At 36.5% G+C, this 24554-nt stretch overlaps 2 protein-coding genes and 2 pseudogenes across 5 annotated transcripts; 2 read left to right on the plus strand and 2 right to left on the minus strand.

Annotated features, from left to right (window-relative positions):
• The first annotated feature begins 205 nt into the window (after positions 1 to 205).
• LOC145901371 (uncharacterized) lies at positions 206 to 5509 on the plus strand. 4 transcript variants are annotated; one of them, XM_082989028.1, is made up of 7 exons: positions 206 to 333; positions 606 to 651; positions 1166 to 1276; positions 1424 to 1519; positions 1821 to 1859; positions 3448 to 3513; positions 3824 to 5509. In XM_082989028.1, the coding sequence occupies exons 3-7, from the start codon at positions 1195 to 1197 to the stop codon at positions 4579 to 4581; spliced, it is 1041 nt and encodes a 346-aa protein (XP_082845154.1). In that variant the 5' UTR covers positions 206 to 333; positions 606 to 651; positions 1166 to 1194; the 3' UTR covers positions 4582 to 5509. The 4 variants fall into 4 exon arrangements, with proteins under 4 accessions (XP_082845154.1, XP_082845153.1, XP_082845152.1 ...); XM_082989027.1 differs by lacking the exon at positions 206 to 333 and having other exon boundaries at positions 481 to 651; XM_082989026.1 differs by lacking the exon at positions 206 to 333 and having other exon boundaries at positions 1116 to 1276.
• A 3328-nt stretch (positions 5510 to 8837) lies between these two features.
• On the minus strand, positions 8838 to 10583 carry LOC145901376 (uncharacterized). Its single transcript, XM_082989034.1, has 3 exons — positions 10463 to 10583; positions 9708 to 10034; positions 8838 to 9463 (listed from the first exon to the last, which is right to left on the minus strand). The coding sequence occupies exons 1-3, from the start codon at positions 10542 to 10544 to the stop codon at positions 9141 to 9143; spliced, it is 732 nt and encodes a 243-aa protein (XP_082845160.1). The 5' UTR covers positions 10545 to 10583; the 3' UTR covers positions 8838 to 9140.
• Positions 10584 to 14757: 4174 nt separating this feature from the next.
• Positions 14758 to 16196, minus strand: LOC145903011 (ribonucleoside-diphosphate reductase subunit M2-like; annotated as a pseudogene).
• A 1537-nt stretch (positions 16197 to 17733) lies between these two features.
• LOC145903012 (uncharacterized) lies at positions 17734 to 22689 on the plus strand (annotated as a pseudogene).
• The last annotated feature ends 1865 nt before the right edge of the window (positions 22690 to 24554 follow it).

Below are 24554 nucleotides of genomic sequence, written 5' to 3' on the forward strand. Positions count from 1 at the left end.
TTTTAATGGTAAATCTGTTTCGTCGAGCAGATTTCAATAAAATTCAGATAATTCAAGTGGTTTATTTTCACAAGATTGAGATTTATTATGAGCTCATTATGAGGATAATACACCATAGTAAGAGTATAATACAAATAAACTATTTTTAATTCTATCGCAGCATTACGTAATCAACCGGTGTCAAAAACATTTCGCAGCAGCGAGTGGTGCAAACAAAAGTTCTAACGGCGTAAAGCGATTTGTAGCTATGCCGTATGAATGAAATTTTTGTCATTCTTTCTTTATAAGCTAGATAGCCCTTAAACTGACATGTATGCAAACCATACCGACGATGTAAGGTTCAGACTTGTTTGCAAAATTGATAATGTATGGTAAAATAAAACAAAAAAAATAACCCAATTATTTTGGGTACAGTACAAGCATCACTTTACCCAAACACTTTTGGGTAAACAACAGTAAGCCCAATAATTTTGGGTATAATTAATTGGGTAACTTTCCTTTGGGTATAAATCATAAAGGTAAAGCAGCATTTTACCCAAAAACTTTGGGTATGTTAACATTGTACCCAAAGTTGCCTTTGTAATTTTACCCAAATTGGTTTACAGTGTGAAGTTCAGCGAACTTAGTAGGTAGACCTACACAGTCGACAAAGTAAGCTATTAAAAATTCTTTCTTGTATAATTTCATTGAATTGGAAAATTATTAGTGATTAACATTTTTAAAATCGACCCGGCATTGTCACAAAACTTATCTTAATTTGTTTTTTGGTGGAATATTTTTATATTTGCCTAATAGCGCAACCTGTAGTTAGCGTGTACAGTCGTCTGCGCAACGATAATTGGCATCGCAAAATAGATAACGGCCAAACTTAGCAAACAAGGGCAGTTTAACTTTGTGAATGTATGCACATCCTGTAGTAGTAGGATGTTGCTGCTACCAGCCTTGTTGTGTGAAATTAATTCTGATAAACAACCGAAGCCAGTTGTTGGCGGTGGTGGATATTTTGGTGATATGGTCTTTGTGTTATTTGCAACTATATGAAAAGAAATTATGTTAATGATAGGATTGACTTCAATTCATGTTTTATTTTGAAATAGTTTTTTTCTTGTTTGCAGTTATATTTTTTGTCATTTATTTTGATGGATAATTGCTTTAAATTTGAAAGAAGCTACAGCCAACACTCGACCACTCATCATGTCGAACCCTGAAGCCCAGAGGAAACCAATGCCAGATACAAAACGTGTTGCCGATTTTGAAACTAAACCACAGAGACCAGGTAGGAAGTGTGTTTGAACAACTAATTTCTCAATAACATTCTGGTATTATTGTCCAAAGTAACTCATTTCTGCAGCATGCTTCAAAGTGATCAGAGAATAAAACAGTTTCTGGCTTGATTTATGTTAACTTAGGTTTTTTTAATCAGGTCCTTCACTGCAATTATCAACACAGAGAGCCAACATAGCTGGTAGCATAGTTGGAGTTCTGGGTGATGTGAATATAACAAACTACTATACAGGAGGTGACAAACACGTGTCATAGTTAACAATGACTGAATATACCCATAGAGAAAAACACTCATTTGTAAATTATGTTTATGTCCCGTTTTAGAGCTAGCAGATTATAACCCAAGTGCGTAATTGCACAGTCTTAGTTTTATATAATTATGTTGCAAATTCAGTCAACAAAAAGTAAACAAATAGGAATTGTTCTCTGTCTCCAACTGGCATTAAAATAATGTGGTGTGCTTAAGTAGTTCCAATTTTCTGCTTTCTAAATTAAAAAAAAAAATCAACTTTCTTGAACTATATTTTTGTTATAAGGTTCATTAAACACCAAAGCAGATGAGCAACAAGATAAAGGTAAAATAATATTGTAACTATAACTTTTAGGACAGGGATACATTAAAAAAATTGTAAAAGTTCCAAAAATTCAAAAGTTGGCCAACAAAAATTGAAAATCAGATTTGACGCAGGGGAACGGGTGGCATTTTGTTTTGGGCGCATACAATTTTGCACAAAATTATTGTAAAATTATATTAATGCAGTGTCTATATATACTTAACCATAAAACAAATAAAATGTTTTTGTTCTCCCAAAATTTAACTGCAAATTTGGTAAAAGTCTGTCGCACCCCAGGCATTGCAGCCTAACTGGAACAGTCACTTTTTCCTGACAAGTCGGAATGAGATCTGAAAATTTTTAAGTTCCTAGTGAGGTTGTACTTTTTAAGGTTGATTTCTTAAGGAAGTAGAAAGTGGCTACATTCCTCTAGGCTACATGCCTGGGCCATGAAGCCTATATACCTAACAACTTTAAATTATATATTATTTTGAAAAATCGTATGGCCACATTTTCACTGGTAGTACCTTTTTTGAGTTTTATTTTAATGCTATTAACTGCTACTTGCCAGTGTTAAAGTTTGTGGAATCAGGTTAACACATGATTGTTTGCTCAAATTTAATATAGAGCAGGGCTGTTCAAACAATAGGTTGTAGAAAAGTCTGTCAGGTAGTTTCATAAGTTTGTTGGCAATGTAAACGAATCTCAAGTCAACTAGTTTCATAACCCTTACATTTCTGGTGTGCTTTGTTTCTTGCAGCCAATTACAACACCAACTTAGTATCACAACTATGAAGTGCTAAGCTATTCTTATTTACCTTATTTCATATGACAAACAAAGTATATGCGGTTAAATTTTGTTTTAGAAAGGCAGAATTTATGCACTGAATCAGCATTATTGCCAAATTCAAGTTTTAGAGGTTATCAGCAATAACACACACACTGAGTGATTCGCCTTTTTGCCCAAAACAAATCATATTGCCAATGAAGTCAACTAATACTACTCAAACCGTAAAATGAGAAGGGCTTAACACCAAATCACAAACGACTGTTGTTTACTTCTGTGTTTAAATTTTCAGCAAAATTCCACTAAACATTTTTTACATCACCCAGCACCAAATGACTAGCTGACTAAAGATGTCAGAAAATGCACTAAAACTTCACAAAACATAACAAAAATCATCCAAGTAAGAGATGTCGTCTCCCTGCTTATTCAACCCTTAAATTGACCACCATGCATCACCAGTTTTAATGTTAGATGCCAGCTTTCTTAATAACAGAGGACAAGAAGGGCATTTTCTCTCAACAAAACATACTTCATTATAAATATTGCAGTCTTTAATGTTTCTATAAACATGTTTTTTATTCTAATAGTCTGTTACTCTGGCACATTAAAACAATATGGCAGCAACACAAAACATTCTTTTTCATTTTCTAGATTTTTTAATGTTTTCAGTAACATTTCTTTGAAATTCTTCCCTTTCCATGGATTGGCATTAAAAAGTCCAAACAACCTTACATTTCTTTAAATAGCTTGACCCAAACCCAAAATCATGCTGCATACAAACAAAGAATCTTGAATATAGGTTTAATAGCTGGTCTTGTGCAGGTTTTAAAAGATCCAAGCAACAAATCCTGGACACTATTTTCCAAATGTTTGAAAAAAAAGATCAAGGTGACCATATTTGGTTTTTTGATCATTATTTCTAATCCAAATAAACTGCTGATAAGAAATTGCAATTTATTCCTTCAGGCTTTTGACATGACAGCAAGATTATAATTGGATACAAAATATAACTTCCTAAAATTTCTTTAAATTTTGTAATATTGGCAAATAATAAATCATCATTTGCAATGACTGACATATCTTCAGTACAATAAAAGTATATATATCGGAACTGGTTAAAATAAGGGAATATGCTTGGTTTTTCTAAAAAAGTGCAAAAGAAACTCTGTCATAAATTTTAAACTTGTTTTTCTTTTAGATGAAAACATCAATTTAACTTCACTTCTTCAAAATTATGTGGATTTGTTGAAAAAAAGAAATTATCCCAAAACAAATGAAACAAGAAACCAACTTTTAAGCTTACTTGAAGGGCTTGCGGCAACTGCAGAAACTTTGAAAACAGCTGGGCATGAAATGAGAAAAGAAGGATACTGTTTGGAATCAATTTTATTTCATGATGTTGCAGCAGAATTTTATCTGAAACACCAGGAAGGGATTGAAGCAACAGAGGGTGTGAAGGACTGTGTATGGGGGTTGTGTTTGGCGAACAAACAATGGCTGGAAGCATCAGGATATTTTGAAAAAATTGGAAACAAGCAAGTAGTTCGCGATCATGTCATCCCACTCATGGAAAAGATGAGGCTCAAAATACGAAATATCAAAAATGCAGAAGATCAAAATAAATGCTTATGTGAAGTTTGGTGTTTGGTCAGGATTGAATGGAGTCAAGATTTAATCGAAGAAGTTTCGTCAAGGGAAAATACACTTAAAAATGGACTTGATATAATGAGGAAACAGTTTGGTGAAAACTCAGCAAAGTATGTAGCATTTGGGCATTTGTTAAATGACTATGGCATTGTTTGCGAGCAAACAAATCGACTGAAAGAAAGCGTAGACTTTTATGAAAGATCAATCCAAGTCAAAAGCATGGCAACAGATGTAACTGAAGAGAGGAAGAAAAAGTTCATTGAAGGAAGTAAATCCAATTTGCGACGTGTTACAGAAATTTTGCAATAGTGGAAAAGACAGAGCTAATTTTGGACACACTTGATCAAATTAGGCCTTGGACAAAAAAGAGGCCCAGCAGTTAACCTGGAGGACAAAATAAGAAAAATGTCACAACTCTGACATCACAAAAAAACTCTGACATCACTGTATTAACAGCAGCTTTTTTAACATCCAATTGCAGAACAATTCAAAATTTGTGGCTTTTGGCATAAGACAAAAATTTGACCAAAGACACAAAACAGGGAAATCATGTGTAAATATTGTGAGCATGAACTTTTTTGGTTTCCTTTTTAGTGTCAGTAATTAATTGTAAATAACTGCCAAAATAATGTCCAACCAGGGAAACGCCCCTTGGAGAGCAGCTAAAGCTATTCTTATGCAACTAATTTTGTCCTGAATGCATAAACAAGAGGTGTTCAAACATGAAATGACTAACTGACTGAAAAGCTAGTAGCCGCGACCATTCTAAAAGTGTGCAAAAAAGCTGTAATTTTCCATCACTAATGATAAACACAGCCTAATGTTTTTAATTTCTTTTAATTTTTATTTAACTGCTATGTGACAGGAGAAAATTTATTATGTCTGCCTTGCAAAGAATTTATAATTAACACAACTAATTAATGCACTAAGGTAATATTGTTGTGCACTAAAGCCAAATTGGTTGTTGTGTTGTGTAATTTCCAGTATATCGTCTATGCTGGTGTTGGCTGAAGTCTAGCCATGTCAACACAAGTTAGCTTTGCCTTTCATGTTGTTGAACAACGTTGTTTCATACGCCCAAAATGACGTGGCCATTTCCTCTCTGACCACTTTTCGCATGTACTGTGGCATTCTATTCAATTTGTATCGGTTGCCACTTAACTGCTTATGTGAATAGCATCGAAGTTAACGTTGCCTGCCTTGTGTCTCCATATTGGCACTTGGTAAGAATAAAATCCTAAATATTACTTGGAAGATTGGATTTTTTCAAAACCTAAAGAAAGGAGAAATTTTCAGCCCCAAGGCTAAAGATTTTAAGGCCCCATATCAGTATTAAATCCCCCAAATCAAGTTTTGAAGGCTATCAGCATTATTACCCACACTGGGTGATTTAATTTTTTGCCCACAACACTTCCTGTGGTCGGTGACCCATGAAGATCTACTGGTACAATTCAAAGAGAAAAAAATTGATTGCAGCTGCATCGGACAAAACACAGCAAGGATCTGAGGAGCCTCCAGGAGGATCTTATGTCCCATAGGATAGCAAAATCAGTCCCAGGAGGCAACCGAAGCAACTTTTCCTGTGACAAATTAAAATCACAAATTAAGGTTCTACTTCTGGGAATCAATTTCGAGCTTGAACATTTTGATGCTTTTTCGACTACCTTTTCACAGCACCAAATGACTAGCTAGCTGACTGAGAAGGGAAAAAATGCGCTGAAACTGCCCCAAACATGCTGAAAAACCGCTCTGGCAACAGCACGTACCCTCTGCTCATTCAACCATAAATTTGACCCTATTGCATCACCGGTTGCCCTGCGACATCAATCACCGAGTTTCTCTATGACAGAAGTCGCAACATGTTAGCTTGACGTCTAAAACTTATTACATCATTACAATTGTCAATTTAGTCACTTGTCTTGCAAAAGAAAAACACTGAAAGTGTGATGTGACAGGAACTCACATCAACACAAAATTAAAACTGCAGGATTGCCAATAGCAACACTCCATGCATAAGTGCTTATTCAACTGTAAAAAAGATGTTTACGTAACACTGATTGGTTTGTCACTTCCAAAACAAAACGGTTATTATCAAGAAGAATGGAGCACGTGGTGGGTATTTCCCGATTTCGAAAGTTACTTTATGAGAAATGCAACATATCACGAGAAAGGGATTTCAAATTAAAATATTTTTTTTTCGGATTAAACACTTTGAACCTGAACATTCAAAGGAAGTTGAAATTACAAATATTTTAGCAAATTTCTGGAAAATGTGTTAATGTCTGTTACAAGTTTGGTAAAACCTCCTGTTGTTCTTGAATGGGTCTTCCATAAACTTTAGATGAACATGCTAGAAGACTTTTTGTATTAGAAACATATGTTAAGTTCATGTCCAAGTATAATTAAATGTGAAATGAACTACGTGTAAAATTCATTCCACATTTACTTGTAAATAAACGTAAAATTTTTATTTCGTTTATACGTTCATTCATTCATACGCCTTCTCTTAAACTTGTTGCGTTTCTCGTAGCTGGACCATCCCAATTCAAATTACGTATAAAGCAGATACAACACCAGAGCATGCCCAACCATTCAACGAAAAATCGTTTCATCCCTGAGAATAATATTAGCTCTGCAGCGCCGTCAGCCGGCGACGATAAAAGCGATTACATGCGTCGTCAAACTAATTCTATCTCTGAGCGCGAAGGTGGATGTTAACAAAAGTTCACCAACGTGTTTAATTTTCTCCACCTTTGCACTCCCGGATGTTCACGCCATTGTTACGATCCAATGCGTCAGTCAAGCAAGATCACTGAGTTTTCTTTCCATCTGCGGTATGAATCCACAACTCATATCTATGCCACGCTTTATGTTGCCAGTAGATACATAAGGATTCATTCTTAACAAATTAAAAAGCTTGTACATTATCTTTGTAATGCAATACTACAAGCTGTAATTTTTTAATTGTTTTGTTTTAAACCACCACTTCGTCCGACAAGGGCGACTTTTACAGATATGTGATTAAATCATCAATTCCCTCAGACACGGATGACTGCAATGAACCCATAAAGTCACCAAGTGTAACCAAGAACCCTTTGGCATAACCTTCCGACCCATTGGTTTTGATTGTACAATAAACATGTTAAATCTGATTGATTGTACAATAAACCATATACATATAGTAAAACACAGCAAAATATACCTTTGGAAGTTCGCACAGTACTAAAGGTACATATTAACCCCGTATTTAAACCGATCAGATTGCAGGGATGTTACGTTCAGCACATCTGCGCCGAATTTCTACAATCTGCAACCGTAAGGGAGCGCGGAAGAGAGTGCGTGCAAGCCAGTGGACATTCAGGCGTAGGCTTAGTTTCAGCAATGGGACAATTTGTTGATTGTAACACGAATTGTAGATGTCCATCAGGAATACAGACCTTTTGTACCTTAAATTGCTATTACAATAGTTCAACATGAACTATTGTATATAGTATTACAAAAAGGTAACAGTATAGCAACCTACGTGTTTTTATAGATGTGAAACGATTCTGTGAATACGGTACGTTTAATATATACCTTAATGCATTTTAAAAATTTGATGTTGCGTGAGGCCACAAGGGAGTCGCGTCGAAAAAAAACACTGACACCCCGGGACACAGAGTTTGCATCGGGAACAAAACGCAGGGGCAAAATGCAGTTTTGAGATTGAATACCGAGATTACGTGAATCCTATTACTTTGAAGAAAGTATTAAAAAACGTCAAACCTCCTAATCTTCAGCAAAACTATATCAAAACAAATTTTACAAAACATAACAAATTTAAAAAGAAGCGCTAACCGATCACAACATACTTTGTAATGTTTATGTATGTATGGAGAGTCTCGGGTTTTCCTTCAGATCAAAACCAAACTGTTTAATCGTGGGACTGCTGTTCGTGCAACAACATTTGGTCATGGCTCAGTTTGGCACAGATACATTCAGTGGTGATACCAGGCGATGAGCCTAGCGTCGATTTTTAACTATTACTTTCACATTTGGAAGCGAATCAGAAAAGAAATCACACAGAAATATTTTTTTTCAATTGAATATAAAATGAAATTTTTGGTGCCAAAGTAAATCTCCTTGTGTTCGCGTGCTTCTGACGCCCGCGTAACTGCTTTCTTCGATGTAAATTTGTCCAGCATCAGCAAGAAACGCAGGAAATCTGGGTGCAACCAGTTAAGCGTGACCGACATCGCCTACTTTGACCATAAAGCTTTGACGCATTCCGAGTGGTAATATTTGCATTGTATGCAACTAAATTTGGCCATTTGCTGATAAAATACAAAAATTTATACTGCTTTCTCTCCCTGTTGAAAATATGTACATTTTCTTGATAATTTTGTTTACGAATTGGTGCCTAAATTGCTCTCTTCCTTGCAGTAAAAATGTGTTGCGTCGTGTGATAATCACACGTACTCCAGCATCAATGTAACTAATGCAAACTCGTTCAGCCTATGGCGTCTATGTTTGGTATCAGGTTATCGAGTTCAGAGGCAAATAATTGTCTTTGCAACCACCGGTTGGAGTTTATTTCGAATCAGATGCAAAAGCAATTAGAAAAAGGGATATGTGGTCGTTCCGTGTAAACAATGAAAGCACCTTTCAACGCCGCAGAAAAATGTGTAAGAAAAGTTTGTCACAAATGGATGAAGAGTTTACCATTATTAATTCGATTATACTTTCTCGATTTCAACAAATACATTGTAGAATCAAGGCCCATATTGAAACATTAACAGCGATAAAATCTGGACTAGTGGTTATAAATTTAGAAATATTGCCAGGTTATTCTAACAGGGTTTAGAACGGTGCTTTTTTAAGATTTTGGGTTACTTCCCAAAAACCCACGTCCTACAGCAAAACCGCACTTGGTAATCTTGGCATTCCTGCTCAATAGATTTACACAATAACCCATCCGTGGGGTTTAACACGTCAAAGGTGTTTACCCCGTTAATGTAAGGCAAGCCGTTAGTGAGGCGTGCCTCGATGGCTGTTCTCGGCTCGCACATTTTGAATTGCTTCTTTGTCTGGATGTTGCTCACGGTTTCGTTGTCGTCGTATATCGGTAGTTGGGTCGACGGGTCGTCTACATCGTACCACGGTGACCAGTAGGCGTGGACATGCAGAGTACTGTTCTCGCACTCGCCGATCACTTTTTTTGAAAATAAAAATACAGAAATGTAGAGTTATTGAACAACAACCGCAACACAGTATTTTTTCAAAATAGTCTGATACGAGGTTAATTTAATACTTTTTATCTTACGACAAGCACAATACACTGTTCGTAGGCACGTAACCGGACAAGGTTATGGTTTCTCACAATACAAAGTAAAAAGCAGCAAGAACGTAATTGGAACGATTCATTGACTATACTCAACATAAGTTGTTTTGCATACCTGCCGGACAGCAGTAGCGAACTTTGTAATCGTGGCACGGCCAACACCGACCATTAAAGGCCTGATTTGAAGAGCAGCATCGCAGAAGTGCAATAGAGATGTAGATGTTCCAAACGTACGCATGCATCTGCGTACCGACCAAAGCCACATCGACGGCGGTCGGATTCCTGCAAACGGTTCCCGGGAAATTCTGTTGAATGGCGCCGGGTGTTTCAATGTCACAATTGTCATCCGATGGATCGTCGAGATCAAACCAATCTGTCCAACCATCATTTTCACATTTAACTTCCGGTTTGGGTGCTGGATTTACGAGACCATCCAAGCACTCTGAACAAAGAATGTTAAAAGATAAAAGAGTTACTTATAGGTGATTAATGACGCTATCCAGATCAGCCCCGTGGAAGTAGGCAAGCAATGTCAATTAGTAAACTGAAGATGCGTGAATTGTTAAGAAACGTCTTGAATAAAAAAATCATCTCTAATGATACTATTTTTACCTTGGTACACAGTTTTTATCGGTACACCATTGAATAACATTTGTAATTGCAATGCATCCACCTTCAGAAAGTTTTGTAGCGCAAGCAAAGGAATATCACATTTGCAAACTAACAATTTTGTTTTGAGTTGTATTTATTTTTCAAATTTAATCGTTGAGAGTAATTGCACATAGTATTTTCCATAAAACAAAATTTGCATAAACCGTATTGTCGGAAGTTCGATTATTACAATTTCAGTGTAACTATTTATGTACTTACGCGCATTTGCTGCAATCACAATCGTCGACACTACGATGAGAGATTTCAACATATTGTCGTCTTTTCTGATAAGACTGAACATATCAAATGTTAGTCAAGTTTAAGAAACTGTGGCAATTTGTTCGCATAATATATAGAGATGTTCTCAACGCTTCAGGCGAAGAGTGCTTTATCCTCTGAATACGTTCTGTGTTAAAGAGACTTGTGGCTTAATCATGCATATTAGATAACATCTAGAAAATATTTGTTTTCCAAAAACGTTCATTCGCAATCTTTCGCCCGTGGCGATAACAGCAGTTTGTGACTGAATTCATAGTGTTGTCAATCACTGAACAACTACTACATATTAAGCTATTTTTGAAACCAGTTTGTCGTATATATATCCAAAGCAATACAGAACAAATGACTTTTTGTTCACGTTGGTGAAAGGTTTTTCGGGAGATAATAAACCTAAGTATCTTAAACTAAAATGGCACAAAAATAAGATTAGCTTTTCACTACAGGATCAGCCTGGAATATATATTTCTTCAGTTCCTTACAGTACACAATGAAAAGATCGAAGTTGCTGTTTTTTATCACTAGCTTATTCTTTACTGTTGTTGTTTTTTCAGACGGTTTTAAAAATCTTTTTATTGTGTACACTGTTTGGAACTGAAGATGCCCACGGGGCGAAATATATATTGCCGATAAGAAAGAACCAGGATGATCCTGTAGTAAAACGCTACTGTCATTTTTGTGTAATTACGCAAGTATACAGTGATCGCTGGGCCCGCATCTACAGTTTTGGTTAGATCCCCATTCTTGAAGTCACGTTTGAAACCAAAATGACCCTCTTTCACATGCTTTATCGATGCATACTGAGATTTTACGAATCATTTTTTCATGTTGGTTTATTTTGACTTAATTTCATCAAAGCTTAGTTTATTTTACTCATTCTTTACCCTGGCTATCTTTTATTACCTATTTTATTTGTTTTGTTTCTGCATGTGTGTGCTGTCGAATATTTTTTTACAGTTTTTTTCACCTTTATGGAGAGTTTGTCAATTTTGTATGTCCCTACAACTTAGGTGCGTGTTGCATTGTAATTGTGCTTTTGACAAATAACTGCTGCACGGTCGATGTTATTTTGTTATATTTAATAGATAATATGGTGACGAAATTAAGTTATTCACGTTTTGCAAACTGATATTTGCTTTCCAGCAGCAACAAGTGCAAATGAAACAAAACATACCTCATGAGGTCGAACTAATGCTCGAAGCTATGTTTCAACTGTTTGCAGGTCACGCATGGATGTGTGCAGTTTTACAACGATCGCCATGTCGCTCGGGGCGGTAGTTTACAAGAGCAAATATAATTTAAAGAAGCAAAAAAAATCGCATCGTTAGGCAGGACGTGTTTAAATGCAAGATTTTCCTCTGTTTGCCTCTACCATTCGCGTATTTAAGCGGTCCAGGAATTCGGCAGTTTTATGGACTAAATTCTCACCGAAAAGGCGACTGAGGAGAAAAAGCTTTAAAATTGCTTCGGCATGGTCTACCGACATAGAACTGGGCTACATTCCATTCAATGAGTGATAATAATAACAGACTTGACCAATGAACAATTGTAGCATTTCATGAGAAGTACTAGCCATTAAAATTAATTTGAACAACAGAAATATGATTTCATATTGAAATGATTCCATGTTGTTTAGGAACTAACACGATAATTTTTTTTTTGAGTACCATCCTTGAAAAAATACCAAGAAATACCAACCTTGAAAAACTATTATAAATATTATGGAGCATATTAATGTGCACATCTTGCAGTGATAAATACTACGTTTTTAAAATACTGACGCAAACACTAGTAGGAATATTTCATCAAAGTTTGTATTTTCATTATTTCTCTTCACCTTGTTTCAACAAAAAAGAAGTAACAATTGTTGCCATACCGCCAATAATTGTGAGATTTGTTTTTATTACTGGGCGTTTTTAGGCATGTTTAATTTTCATTAACTTTTGTCCCAAAAAATGCAGTTGAGTACAAGCGTTTTTAGTCAACGGCATTTCGCTTCTGTTCTCAAATCACGACTATAGAAAGGTCATGCTGAATTTTTTGTCAAATTATGGCATTATTTCATCGCATTCCTTTTCAGTCGTCCTTATTTTTTGGTTTCAAGGTTCGCTTGCATTGCAGCAAAGACATTGCGGCCAAGCTGGATCAGCCACATTCCCTGATAAGCCGGAGCAAGATCTAAAAGATTAGGCTCCCATATTCGGTTTCACGTCGTTAGTAATCCTGCCTAGCGTCAAGAATGAACAAAACGTCATTTGTTTGTAGGAGGAAAACCACAGATAATGATGCACCTGATGTCAAAGTGATCATTGCAATAGACTTTTGCGCCACGAACCACTTCGCAAATATTTGTGTTTTTGTGCAATTGTGTGCAAACGATACAGATCGAATTTAATCACGGTATAACAACTTTCCAATACCTTGCGCGGTAAAACGCTGTGTAAACTTCATATGCGTTTTTTTTTGGTCACAGGATTTAACTAAAAATTTGTTTCTGAAGTTAAGCAGTTTTTTCACCACACCGGGATTTGAACCCTGTTTTTTTGAATTTTTATTGAAAAATGAACGATAAATGGCGAAGAAAAGAAGAAAGGCAACATTCTTACAGGCGAGAAATCCGCACAGATATTTCCAAATATTTCCAATTGCATATCAGCGCACGGCGATAGTGCAGTGACACCTTGTGGCAAGTATCGAAGACAAAGACCACACAAACAAACGAAATTCAATATTTGGACAATTTATGGATAGGATCACAATTGTTCACACTTTGTACATTTATTGTGAAGCACTTTATTGAGCAAGGTATTTACATACTTCGGCCAATTAGTTTTTATAAAAGATCGCTGGAAAATGTATTTTGACTAAATTTTGTTATGCGTGCGATATAAATGTTTCAAGAGGCGAAGTTAAATTTATGTTAAAACGTTGCAATGGTACCGAGGACATGAAAAAGTAGCAACCGCTAACGTAAAGTTTGATTTGGGACTGTTGCCCAAAATGCTATATTGCAAATTTGAGAAAATTCTGTAAAGCATGACATGGATCTGTTGATGGGTGTTGTATTCTACGAATGGCATAAACATTTGTGATATGGTTGAAAGATTAAACCTTGTAAATTACTGCTTGAATATTTTGATATTAGCATAATAACATGCATCAATGATAGGTTATTTTCAAAATATCAAAAAAATTCGTTTTCATCTTGAGGATTCTTTTTAAGAATTTCTTGTAACTAACCGGCCGACCCATCAGTTTTGATTTGGCATACCTCACAACAAACATGACGCGTTTCACAACAAATTTGCCTATGTCGTTTAGAATTTTATTTGCGACCGAAAACGCATGTTTGACTCTATGGTGGCTAAGGATCGGCGAAATTAACTCAAATTGACAGTTGCCCGCCTGCAATTTGAACATTTTCATAACAAGCGACTTGAAATTATGCACACAAATATTAGATGCCAGTAAACAAATGAACAATAAAAACCAAATTGGCGCATGTCCTTTAGTTTTTTATTCGCGAACGAAAACGCATGTTTGAGACTATGGTGGCTAAGGTTCTGCGGAAATAATTGATTTTGAGAGTTGACCGCCTGCGATGGTGCTCGAAGAATTTTTGACATTTTTATATCAAGTGACTTTGAACTTTACACACAAATAACAGATTCTGTTTCCACTATGAACAACATATTTGTGTCGGACTAATGGTATTACAACACAGTGATTAACGGATCAACGGCATTTGTAGTCGAATTTTGTTTCACAAACAAATTTTGTTTCCCACTATGTACAACACAGTGATTAACGGATTAAATACATTTATAAACGAATTTTGTTTGTAAAACAAATTTTGTTTCCCATTATATACAACACAGTGATTAACGGATCAAAGGCATTTGTAATCGAATTTTGTTTCGAAAACAAATTTTAATTCATGCTATGTTAATTCATGCTATGTTGCAACTTTTTGCATTTTTGAATAGATAATATCAGTTATCACAGTATATATAGACGTAAGTTATACTTACTGAGGCGTTTCAACTTTAAATTAAGAAACGTTTTGCTTCAACATATGCCCTACTCAAACATATTTCGCACAGCGTTTGTTTCGTGTGATAGTGGATGAAAATCTAGTTTGTTTTGGATTAATTCGTATGACATGTTCCAACAGATTAGTTTGATCAATTAATTGTTAAAGATTTCTGATTTAGGAACAATCCTTAACCCCGGCCCCATTATCTCACGTTTGGACCAACATTGTCCAATTTATCCGATAGTGTTGATTTAAATAGCTCATTTGACACCTGTATAACCTAGCATTTTTATTGCATAATATGTTACAGCACGTTTGCGTAACGCTTCTAATTTTAAGTATGGCCCTCTACCCCCATCATGTGGCCAGTCGTCGTCAAGAATTTTGTTCCCCAAATTCGATTACAAAATTCGTTTACAAAATTTCAATTTTGTTTCCCACCATTACAAAGGTCAACGCCGCATCGCTGGGTATGGGCATTTTCGACCACCACATATCCCCTTTACATGGTTGCCTTTACAATTTATACAAACCTCATCACGGCTGATGAGTTCATAGGAAAAGGTAAGACCAGGCATGAGCCTCGTTTTTTTCAGTAAGAATATTGCAGCAAAGGAATCACTGAAGACAATGTCTTCCACCGCAGCGAATGCAATCGCTCGCTCTGCACAGGTTGACTGTTGCTAATTTATCCATTTGAGGGCCCACTCAGCCTTCTTGCGAACACTTCTTGCGAACACTCTTGCGAGCATAGTTTCGATCGCCTTGGACAGGTACTTCCTGTAACCTTGAACAGGTAATTCCTTTTTAGATAAAAGGTTGACGATTGATGTTAGGCTTACAAAACTATGGTGGTGTTGCAGAACATGCCAACATAACAAAATGCCTATTAGGAATTCACAAAACAGAGCAACATTCATTGAAAAATTATCATATTGTTAATGTGAAATATGTAAACTAAATACCTCTCTTGACTGTCTCGTGCATAAGTATTGATCAAAAGAGAGTACATCTCGGAATGAATATTCTCAATTGCAATTTGGAAGCCATAGAAAAATCTGGCTTCAGTCACTTGTATTTCTTGAGAAAAACGTTCGACCTAATTGTAACAATTCATTTTACCAAACCATACAAGCTTGTTGAAAGTTGTTTGTAAGATTTGAGTAACTTACGAGATTCTCATCAACTATCCGGCAGAGAATTTTGCACCTCTTCCACTGTTCAAAAGGAAGCCTCTGCTTTTCTTGTACATTCTCCATATGTCATGATATTGACAAGGAAAAATGACAAATCGTCGTGCGTTGTCACGAAGCAATGGCCCAATATCCCTGTCGCTCTACAAAACAATAAACAATATCTAAATTGTAGTTATGTTTTAAGTCCGTTTAGTTTTTACTACAGCATGAGATTTACAAAAAAATGAACGGACACAAAAATGATATTCGGCACAACAACTACGAGAAACCGGTAGGAGCTCATTTCAACGAGCCTGGCCACAGTGTTGAAGACTTGAGGGTCATGGTGCTATAGAAGGTTAAGAGAAGAACGAGACTAGCGAGAGAGTCGGCAGAACAACGCCACATCGAAAAATTTGACTCCATCAACCACGGTCTCAATAGAGACTGGGGCTTTATGAGTCATTATACGCACTAAGATGCCACGGGCACTCAGTGACCAACAATGATCACCTCTTCGTGCGTTTTTCCTTTTTTTCTTTCTTGTTTTTAGCGCTGTTACCGCATTTTATTTGACACGTTATTTGCTGCACCTGAAGAAGCGAGATCAATCTCGCGAAAGCTCGTGCTATTAAAATAGTTTCATAGTCAGTCTCTTATAAAAGCAGTGCACAAGCAAGCATATAGTCATAGATCAGAGACTGACACGACAAATTGAAGAAATTGAACGTTAATATTGTATGGCAGAATTATCATATATTTATTTCAACTCTCAACATGTGCGTGTTTTTTGCCCTTAAATTGAACCGTAGCAGTTATTATAAGGTTTCTAATTTCCATGGAAAATAGGCAGGGCCGCCTATTTATGAAACCAGTATGCGCAGATATCGTTTTCACAACCTTTCGCAACCCAATAACAAGACAGGTTTCACACTCGGGTTAGTAGAAATATACGGACCAAGGTAGGGACATAGGAGTGAGATGGTGAAACACATCCTGTTGTGTTGCTGGGAATGTGGAGATGTTTTGTGTTCGTTCTTCAACACGGAGGTAAAAACACGGCGTGACCTCACCGTTTGGAGTTAAAAGGTTGGCATTAGATGTGAATAAATGTGTTCAACAGGTTGGCCGTTGGTACCAGGTGGTGTTAGCACATAAATATATTTATTGGAACAAAGAGTGTAATTTCGTATATAAATCAGTGATTCTCAGCTACTTAGACGTAAGAATCATAAGCAAAGCTTCAAGTTTGTAAGAAGTCGCATAAAAACGACACAAGTTGTCAAGAAATGACTTGAAGAGAAAAACAAACCAACAGAACGCAGCAAAATTACACAAGTAGCTGTTGAGAATCAACTGCTTTAAATCATTTAAAAAAAACAGTTTCCTGTGCATTTTAGTAGTAAATTTAATGTCTCTGTAACAGGTATTAATATTTGCTAAAATATAATAAACATGCGTTGCAGGATATTGTTTAAATGTGTAAGTTCATCAGTGGAACCGGGGGGGAAATGACGCAACTTTGGATTTTTTTTCCATTATTTTTGTTCACTTTACCTCCTGCTTGTTCGGAAAGTAAGTTTTTGTTTCAAAAACATTTATTTTTGGCGTTTGAATATGTTGATGATTTATTTGAAGGAATACAAATTGAAGCAGAATTTAACAAGGTCGAAATTTATCCACCAATCCGATGTGGGGAAACGATTAACGTACAGAGTACGTATCTATGCTCACCAATGAAAACACAAATATCTCATATTTCAACTTGATTTATTTGCAGATAACACGTTGAATGCAATCAACATTACATACAACCCTGATAACCGTGATATCCGTAAGTATTCAAAACATTACTTGTGAAACATTTATTTGTATTTCGATTATTTCCAAACGAGAAACACAAACAAACCTACAGCATTCGTTAAACTCATTATGGAAACTTCTACTTATTAAACTCAATAATTGATCTATGACGTCATAATATTGTCACATTATTACGAAATATGACAACAGAACGTCACAGTGACGTAACTTGTGCTTTTCATGCAGAGTATTGTCAATACACATTTCACGAGGGAAAATGTTACAACGCAAGTCAATACAAAATTGCTGCTAAAAACGGTAAGCACTTGTTTATTAGAGGTGGTTTGTATGCATTTTGTTTCCACTTTTTCGTATGAATAAGAAAACGAAACGCGTTCCATCTTTTTTTCAAACTAAAGTTTTCAAGGAGTTTTAAAGTTTTATAGAGGGAAAGAAGCTTTTTCAGAAATTTCAGTTGTTTACCGACATTTTGGAAAGCTCCCACTTAATTCCCCACAACAAAAAACTTTGCAGATACTTCACTTGAAAAACACTGCTATATTAAGCACATCGATGAATGGAATGAAATCTCCAAGAATCTCTACCAAAAGTTCAAGATCACGAGAAAAAGTAAAATCTAAGTTCACTTTTCAAATGTGTAATGATAAAATATTATTTCAACATTCGTTTTTTAACCCAGGGAAAGATAACAAGGTGGCGAAGTTTGAGGTTCTCCGATGCATTGAACAAGGTAATATATAAATGTATTCTCTATGAGTAATAAGAAAATAATATTGTTCACAAATAAACAAACAAATACTAAGTAAGGTTTCATAATAAACTGTACTATTTACAGTAGGAAATCAGGAATACGCCATTACAACAGAAAAGACGAACCATGGTAATAAATACTTTAACTCGACTTGTACCAAAACTTAGGTTTTCTGCTGACTTATTGTATCTAACATAACAAAAACAAGTTTGCGTTTAAGGGTCTATATGTGTACTTTGTAATAAACTTTGTTTACAGAATGGTGTTACAACTACTCAACCGGAAAATGCTACGACTTCAACATGATTAAAGTTGCAGGTAATTTATAAACTTCCATTAGAACCCTTGCATGTAAACGGTGCCACGTGGGCCAAGCACATAGTGTTTACACAATTAATGAAGTTGCTTCCAAACGTGTAACATTGTATATGTGCAATATTTAATTTCTTCAATGCGCCGTGTCAGTCTCTGGTCTATACCTATAGCACTTGCTGGTGCACTGTCTCCATTTGCACGAGCTTTCGCGACTTTCACAATAAAATGCTTTAACGGCGCTGTTTTTAGCGAGAGAAAGCTCATGCTAATATAAATGTTTAACAGTCTCTTATGAAAACAGTGCACCAGCAAGTACTATGTGCAATCCTGTTCTGTTACATTACATGCTCTTTTTCTTGTATAATGTATTGTCAACGTTACTCTGGTAACGGCAAAACACTTCTTCACAGGAAATTGTACTTTGAAGAATTTGGACGAATTGAATCAGTTTCCGTGTTCCAGATTCACCGGTAATATTTTGTTGTTTTAATCAAGTCTTCTTTAAATGTTTCGCGACGTCTTTGTATTGAATAAAATTTCCGCGTCCTTTTGCGTTAAACAGTCGCCCATTCTTTGTTCTATTCAAATGTAATTTTGATGAATCGAGTAAAACGCTTAACAGACCTAACAGAGTGACCCAGCATACATGTCTGTAGTTGTAGTCAGTTAAATATTACCGATAAATATTGTGTACCAACTATACTGCTGTAATGTTGGAAATACACCTGTAAGTTTTCACTTGGTACAAACAAGTTTATGCCATAGTTTGTTGCAACAATCATCCCTTCCTTTTTACATACAGTATCAAAAAACGACGACAACCACATATTTGAGCTATCACCTTGCTTTGCCGACGACACCACAGGTAACGTTTAAACCAGCATTAAATAATCGGTGTTCCGGATAATCAGAAATCCTTAACAATGATTGTTTTTACCTCAAAGTGGAAATGCAACGACATTGTGCCAACGCAAGTGCCGTGATTCAGTTTAAAGGTAACGTGAAAGGTAAGAAACTAATATAACAGAAATTGTTGATTCCTTATCTTGAAGTGGGATGCAGTCCGATAAAAATATTCAGGTTTCTTTGATCAAAGTTTATCCACCACCACACAGCCGGACTGTGTGATTTCTCATTACTATGTTTTATTTATTGCAGATCACGCAATGTGTACTGTTTTCTACGCGACGAGTGAAAATTGCTCACATATTCAAGGTTAGGAAGTAACGACCTTTAATTCTGTTCGAGGCAAAATAAACAAACGTTCAATCATTCCATTAAATAAACAGATAAAGGATTTGATTGTTTATTTTAAACTTAACAAGTTTACTAAAAACTTAATTTAATCGCGTTCTGTGGCGAATCTCGCGAAAAAATCAGCAGTTCAGCAACAAAGAACTTACTTGCTCTAAACTTAGTGCAAAACACAAAACATATTTGCTTGCTTGTTGATAAAAACAAATTATCATTGTGCTGATTTACAGCATCCAGTCGCCAATCGGGAAAATATTGCAAACTTCATAAAAAGCTAAAAGGTTTGTTGCAAATTTCGGTAACTTACATAGCCAAAATTGTTATGTGACAACCTTGCAAAGCTTCTGTTAACATCAAAACGCATCATCTTACGTTCTTAATTCAATCGACCAACTAAACACAAGATAATTTTTTCTTAAATACTTGCGTTGAACGCATGCACTAAATGTACACATTAAGTCCCACAACATATTTTGCTTATTTTGTAGATTGCACAAAAAGTTATGGTCGTTGGTATCATTTTCCACAAACCGAAAACTGTTCCGACTTCTCATCTCGACTACAAACTTGTGTCAAGAATTCACCTGCAGTTGCTTCAAAAAACTCCCAGGATGGTGTGAAGATAGCACAAATACCAATATGACTTCAAATGTGGGAAAGCAATACTGGAGAGTGTGTCAAGGTAACAAGAGTACAACTGCCAAAAATATTGATAACAAACACCAACCGTTATACAAAAATAATCGCTTTCTGTTTTTTTTAACTTCATCCTTATGTGACGTCAGATGGAAATAACATTGCAATTCGGGTTCGTTTCTGCCCCACGTCAACCACGACCACAATCTCAGTACCAACTACCGATGCTGCGAGTTTTTCCGAACCAACCACTTCTAATCTGGAACCAACATCTAACCACCACCAATCAATGGCAACCACCAACCAACCATCAGAAACTACCCGTCTAGTTGACACAACATTAGTCAATACAACAATGGTAACAGATGGCACCACCCTCAAGCCAGGTAACAATTGTACATCACTATCAGACATAAGACCCGCAATTAAGCGACGTGATTATTTTCAGACCTGGTGATGGAAGCGAGTAATTTCAACCCTCAACATGCCAATGACGTAAATAATATTGAAAATCTGATCAAACGTATTGCACTGTCTGGTCTTCCGCCAAACGAAACCATCCACGGTCATTTGTACGTTAAACGGGTTCAAATTGAAGAAGGGCAGAAGCAATTCACCACCATGCAAGAACTTGGGTCAGCGCTCATCCAATTTACATTACAGACAGACGGGTCGGCTCAAATCGTAGCTTCTGCGTTTGTTTTCAACATAAACTACTCACAAGTGCTTTATGGATCATCTCCCAACCGTGATTCTCTCATCAACACCGAATACATTGTTCCTAAAAATTCCACCTTCGTTGTTATTATTGGGGTAAAGGTCAACAAACCCAATAGCAAAACCACTAATGATGATGAACTTCAGGGCAATGCAAGCTACACATTATCTTCTCCTTTACAAGAAACCACCTGCAGGAAAATCAACGAGGAGAACGACAAGAAGAAAATCAACAAGATGGCGCCACTTTGTCTCTTCTTCGACCGAATGAAAAAGAAATATTCGGATCGTGGTTGCTCCACATTCAAGGATGCAGGAACTGGGAAGGTCACGTGCAAATGCAACCACCTCACCATGTTCACCGTCCTCCTGGCCGTCAAAACTACAACTATTCCAAAGCATTTGAAGGTACGAATTGTGTTCCCAACATGCCATGCAGATTGCACCAACCCTGAGTAATATTTCTGTTCTTTGTGTTTCCAGATCACCACTTACGTCACAGAATCTGTATCCATTGTCTTCCTGGTCATCACCATAGCAACGCTGCATCGTAACCGACGCAGAGGTGACAGAGTTCCTGTTCAAATAAACTTGGCGGTGGCTCTCCTTCTTCTTCACGTGATCGATTTGTCACATGATCTCTTTACCATGCATGATCAGTCATGCATGGTGGGCACTGCAGTCAACCATATTTTCTTGCTTTGCAGTGGTAAGTGTTTGGCCCAACTAACAAGATACCTCATTTAAACCTAATCAATGTGCTGGTGTTCATTAGGAATGTGGTTTCTGATCGAGGGAATACGACTCTTCATGGCTACCTCCAATCCAATCAACTTCCAAGCATAGGATTCAAAAGATCGACTCAAGTACTTTATGATGTTCGGGTGGCTTCTTCCCGTCTTGATTGTGGGAATATCCGCACCCGTGGGATTCCACTTCGGCGTCTACATGAAACCACAGCCTTATTACGAGGCGTGCCACCAATATCAAAACAACACTTCACCAATTCCCAAGTACGAAAGATGCTGGTTGGCTCCCGACACTCCGGTTTTCTACACTTCCGTCATCACTCCTCTTGCTCTCGTCCTTCTCATCAACCTCCTCATCATTGGGAAAACATCGTTTGTTTCTTTAACCTCCCGAAGGATGCGGAACAGAGAAGATGTCGCCGATCAGGAAGATGCAATGAGAGCTGCAAAGACGTTCATTTTCCTCTTCTTGCTGCTCGGTGGAACCTGGAGCTTGGCATTCTTCACTGGTGAGTTACGAATTTCCCAGTGTATCTTTATTAGTGTTAAAAAATCCTTGCTGTGTTTCAGGAATCGGAAACGAAATCTCGAACGAGGTTTTCATGTACATTCACAGCTTGGTGAACGGGATGCAAGGATTTGTCATCTTTCTCATCTATTGCGTCATGGATGACGTCATCCGCTCGACGATCCTACCGTGTAGTAGGGCATGAACAGCTAAGGACATGTTCGATGAACTTTAAATTGCAAATATTCTCTCGTAATTTGTAAATCCGCGAAACCTTGTTATTGGCACAAGTGCAAGTGTTCAATAATTTACCGCAGTGTTTGTGTTACAAACAATATCACGCTTTGTTCTTTATTCCCTGCAAATATAAAACTTTCCAGTCAACATTCGGTTGCAAATGTTAGCATTGTTTTGATCAAAGTAATACAGCTTTACCAAAACAAAATCCCCATGTCGGGTTCACATATTTAACAATTTAGTGATAATGCCATCCAACACTTTTACTTTTATATCGTTTATATTTTGTTTCTATGGTTTGGGCACTTAATATTTTATGATCTCTATGCTTTAGTATTTAAATTCCTGCCTGTATAAAAACCGTGCTGTGCAATTTTAATCGAAATTTCGCTGATTCTTTCGCTGTATTTGATTTTTCGTACCTGTAATAATTTTATAATTTTACGCAAATACAGCAAACGTTTGTGAATAAAACCGTTAAATAAAATCCCAGTTGGGGTAGGTGGAAGTTATCCTGTACAATTAGGGGAGAAAGATATGGGAGGATATAACTTTTATCGCTTAATGTCTAACATGGTGTATCACATATAGGTGTGGCCTTTGAAGACTAAATTTACCGCCTGTTCCAACATAATATTTTGCAAAATAGTTATAAAAGCAATGAGTGATTATAAAATACAAACCAGAACTAAATTGTATTAAACTTAAAAACACTGCAGCGATGCAAAGAAATAATGTTAAAATAAGGTTTTGCCCCCAAGGAGTAAATTAACCTCTGCTTGGAGCCGCTGGTGTTAGAGATCTGTTTGTGAGGTTGTGACTGGAGGTTGAGAATCATTCGGTCAATTGCTTGAATAGTTCGTTATATATTCATTAGAAAGAGGGATATGCGAGAACCGGTTTTTGATTTCGAAAAGGAAATGTTTAGAGATCATCACGCTTTTAAGTGACTAAAATGCAATTCTCTTTTTTCAACCATGTTATTGCCGCCATTGAACTTGAATTGTCATTTTAATTAACCCATCTAATGTTGCCAGAGATTTATATCGTTAAACCCCGGAACAAGAAATCATACTACAATGACGCATCTTGTTGTTGACTAATGTAAAGGTGACAACCATGTATTGGACAAAGTAAGGTCGTTGTGAAGTGAGTTTGTGAGCTATAGATCGGCAGAAGAGCTAAAAGCTTGCTATAATATAATGGAAATAATATTTCAAACATTTCTTGTGTTTTCCACTTAAAGGATGAGCAACCGCCCCCTCTTCCTTATTCCCTGAGTAAAATACATTACTTGTTATAAGCTTGAATACTGCAATACAACGCAGTTACAATCCGAATAAAAAATAACCCTATTGCTAGTTCGATACAATGAGGAATTTCGTTACAAGGTTAACTGGTTCGTGCAGCTACACCTCTTTCACTGTTACCAAACGTTGCAGGTAATAAACGGATTACTGATCGCAAGGGGTCGCTATAACACAACGCCTATACATTACAGGGCAAGCAGTAATCGAAAATGAAACTGCGTTTTTGGTTGAGTTCACATCGACCTAGACCTACAAATACGCACTCTTGCTTTTTAATGATAGTCGGCATTCGGATCCACACCAAGATGTCAAACTGTTCGTGATTTGTGCCCACGATAACCTGGGTTAATATCCCGGTGTGGTGTAAAAAGCTTTTCAGTTCTAATGCTGCTTATACTAAAAATTTTGGAATTTATATACGTTTAACTATTTACGATAAGGGAAAAACCCAGAGAATAACAATGCCCTGGATGTTACGTCAGCTGTGTTTTTGTGTTTTAAGCGATGGAAAGTTTAAGTGGGT

This window comes from Ascidia mentula, chromosome 5 (assembly GCF_947561715.1).
Source record: "Ascidia mentula chromosome 5, kaAscMent1.1, whole genome shotgun sequence".
NCBI lineage: Eukaryota > Metazoa > Chordata > Ascidiacea > Phlebobranchia > Ascidiidae > Ascidia > Ascidia mentula.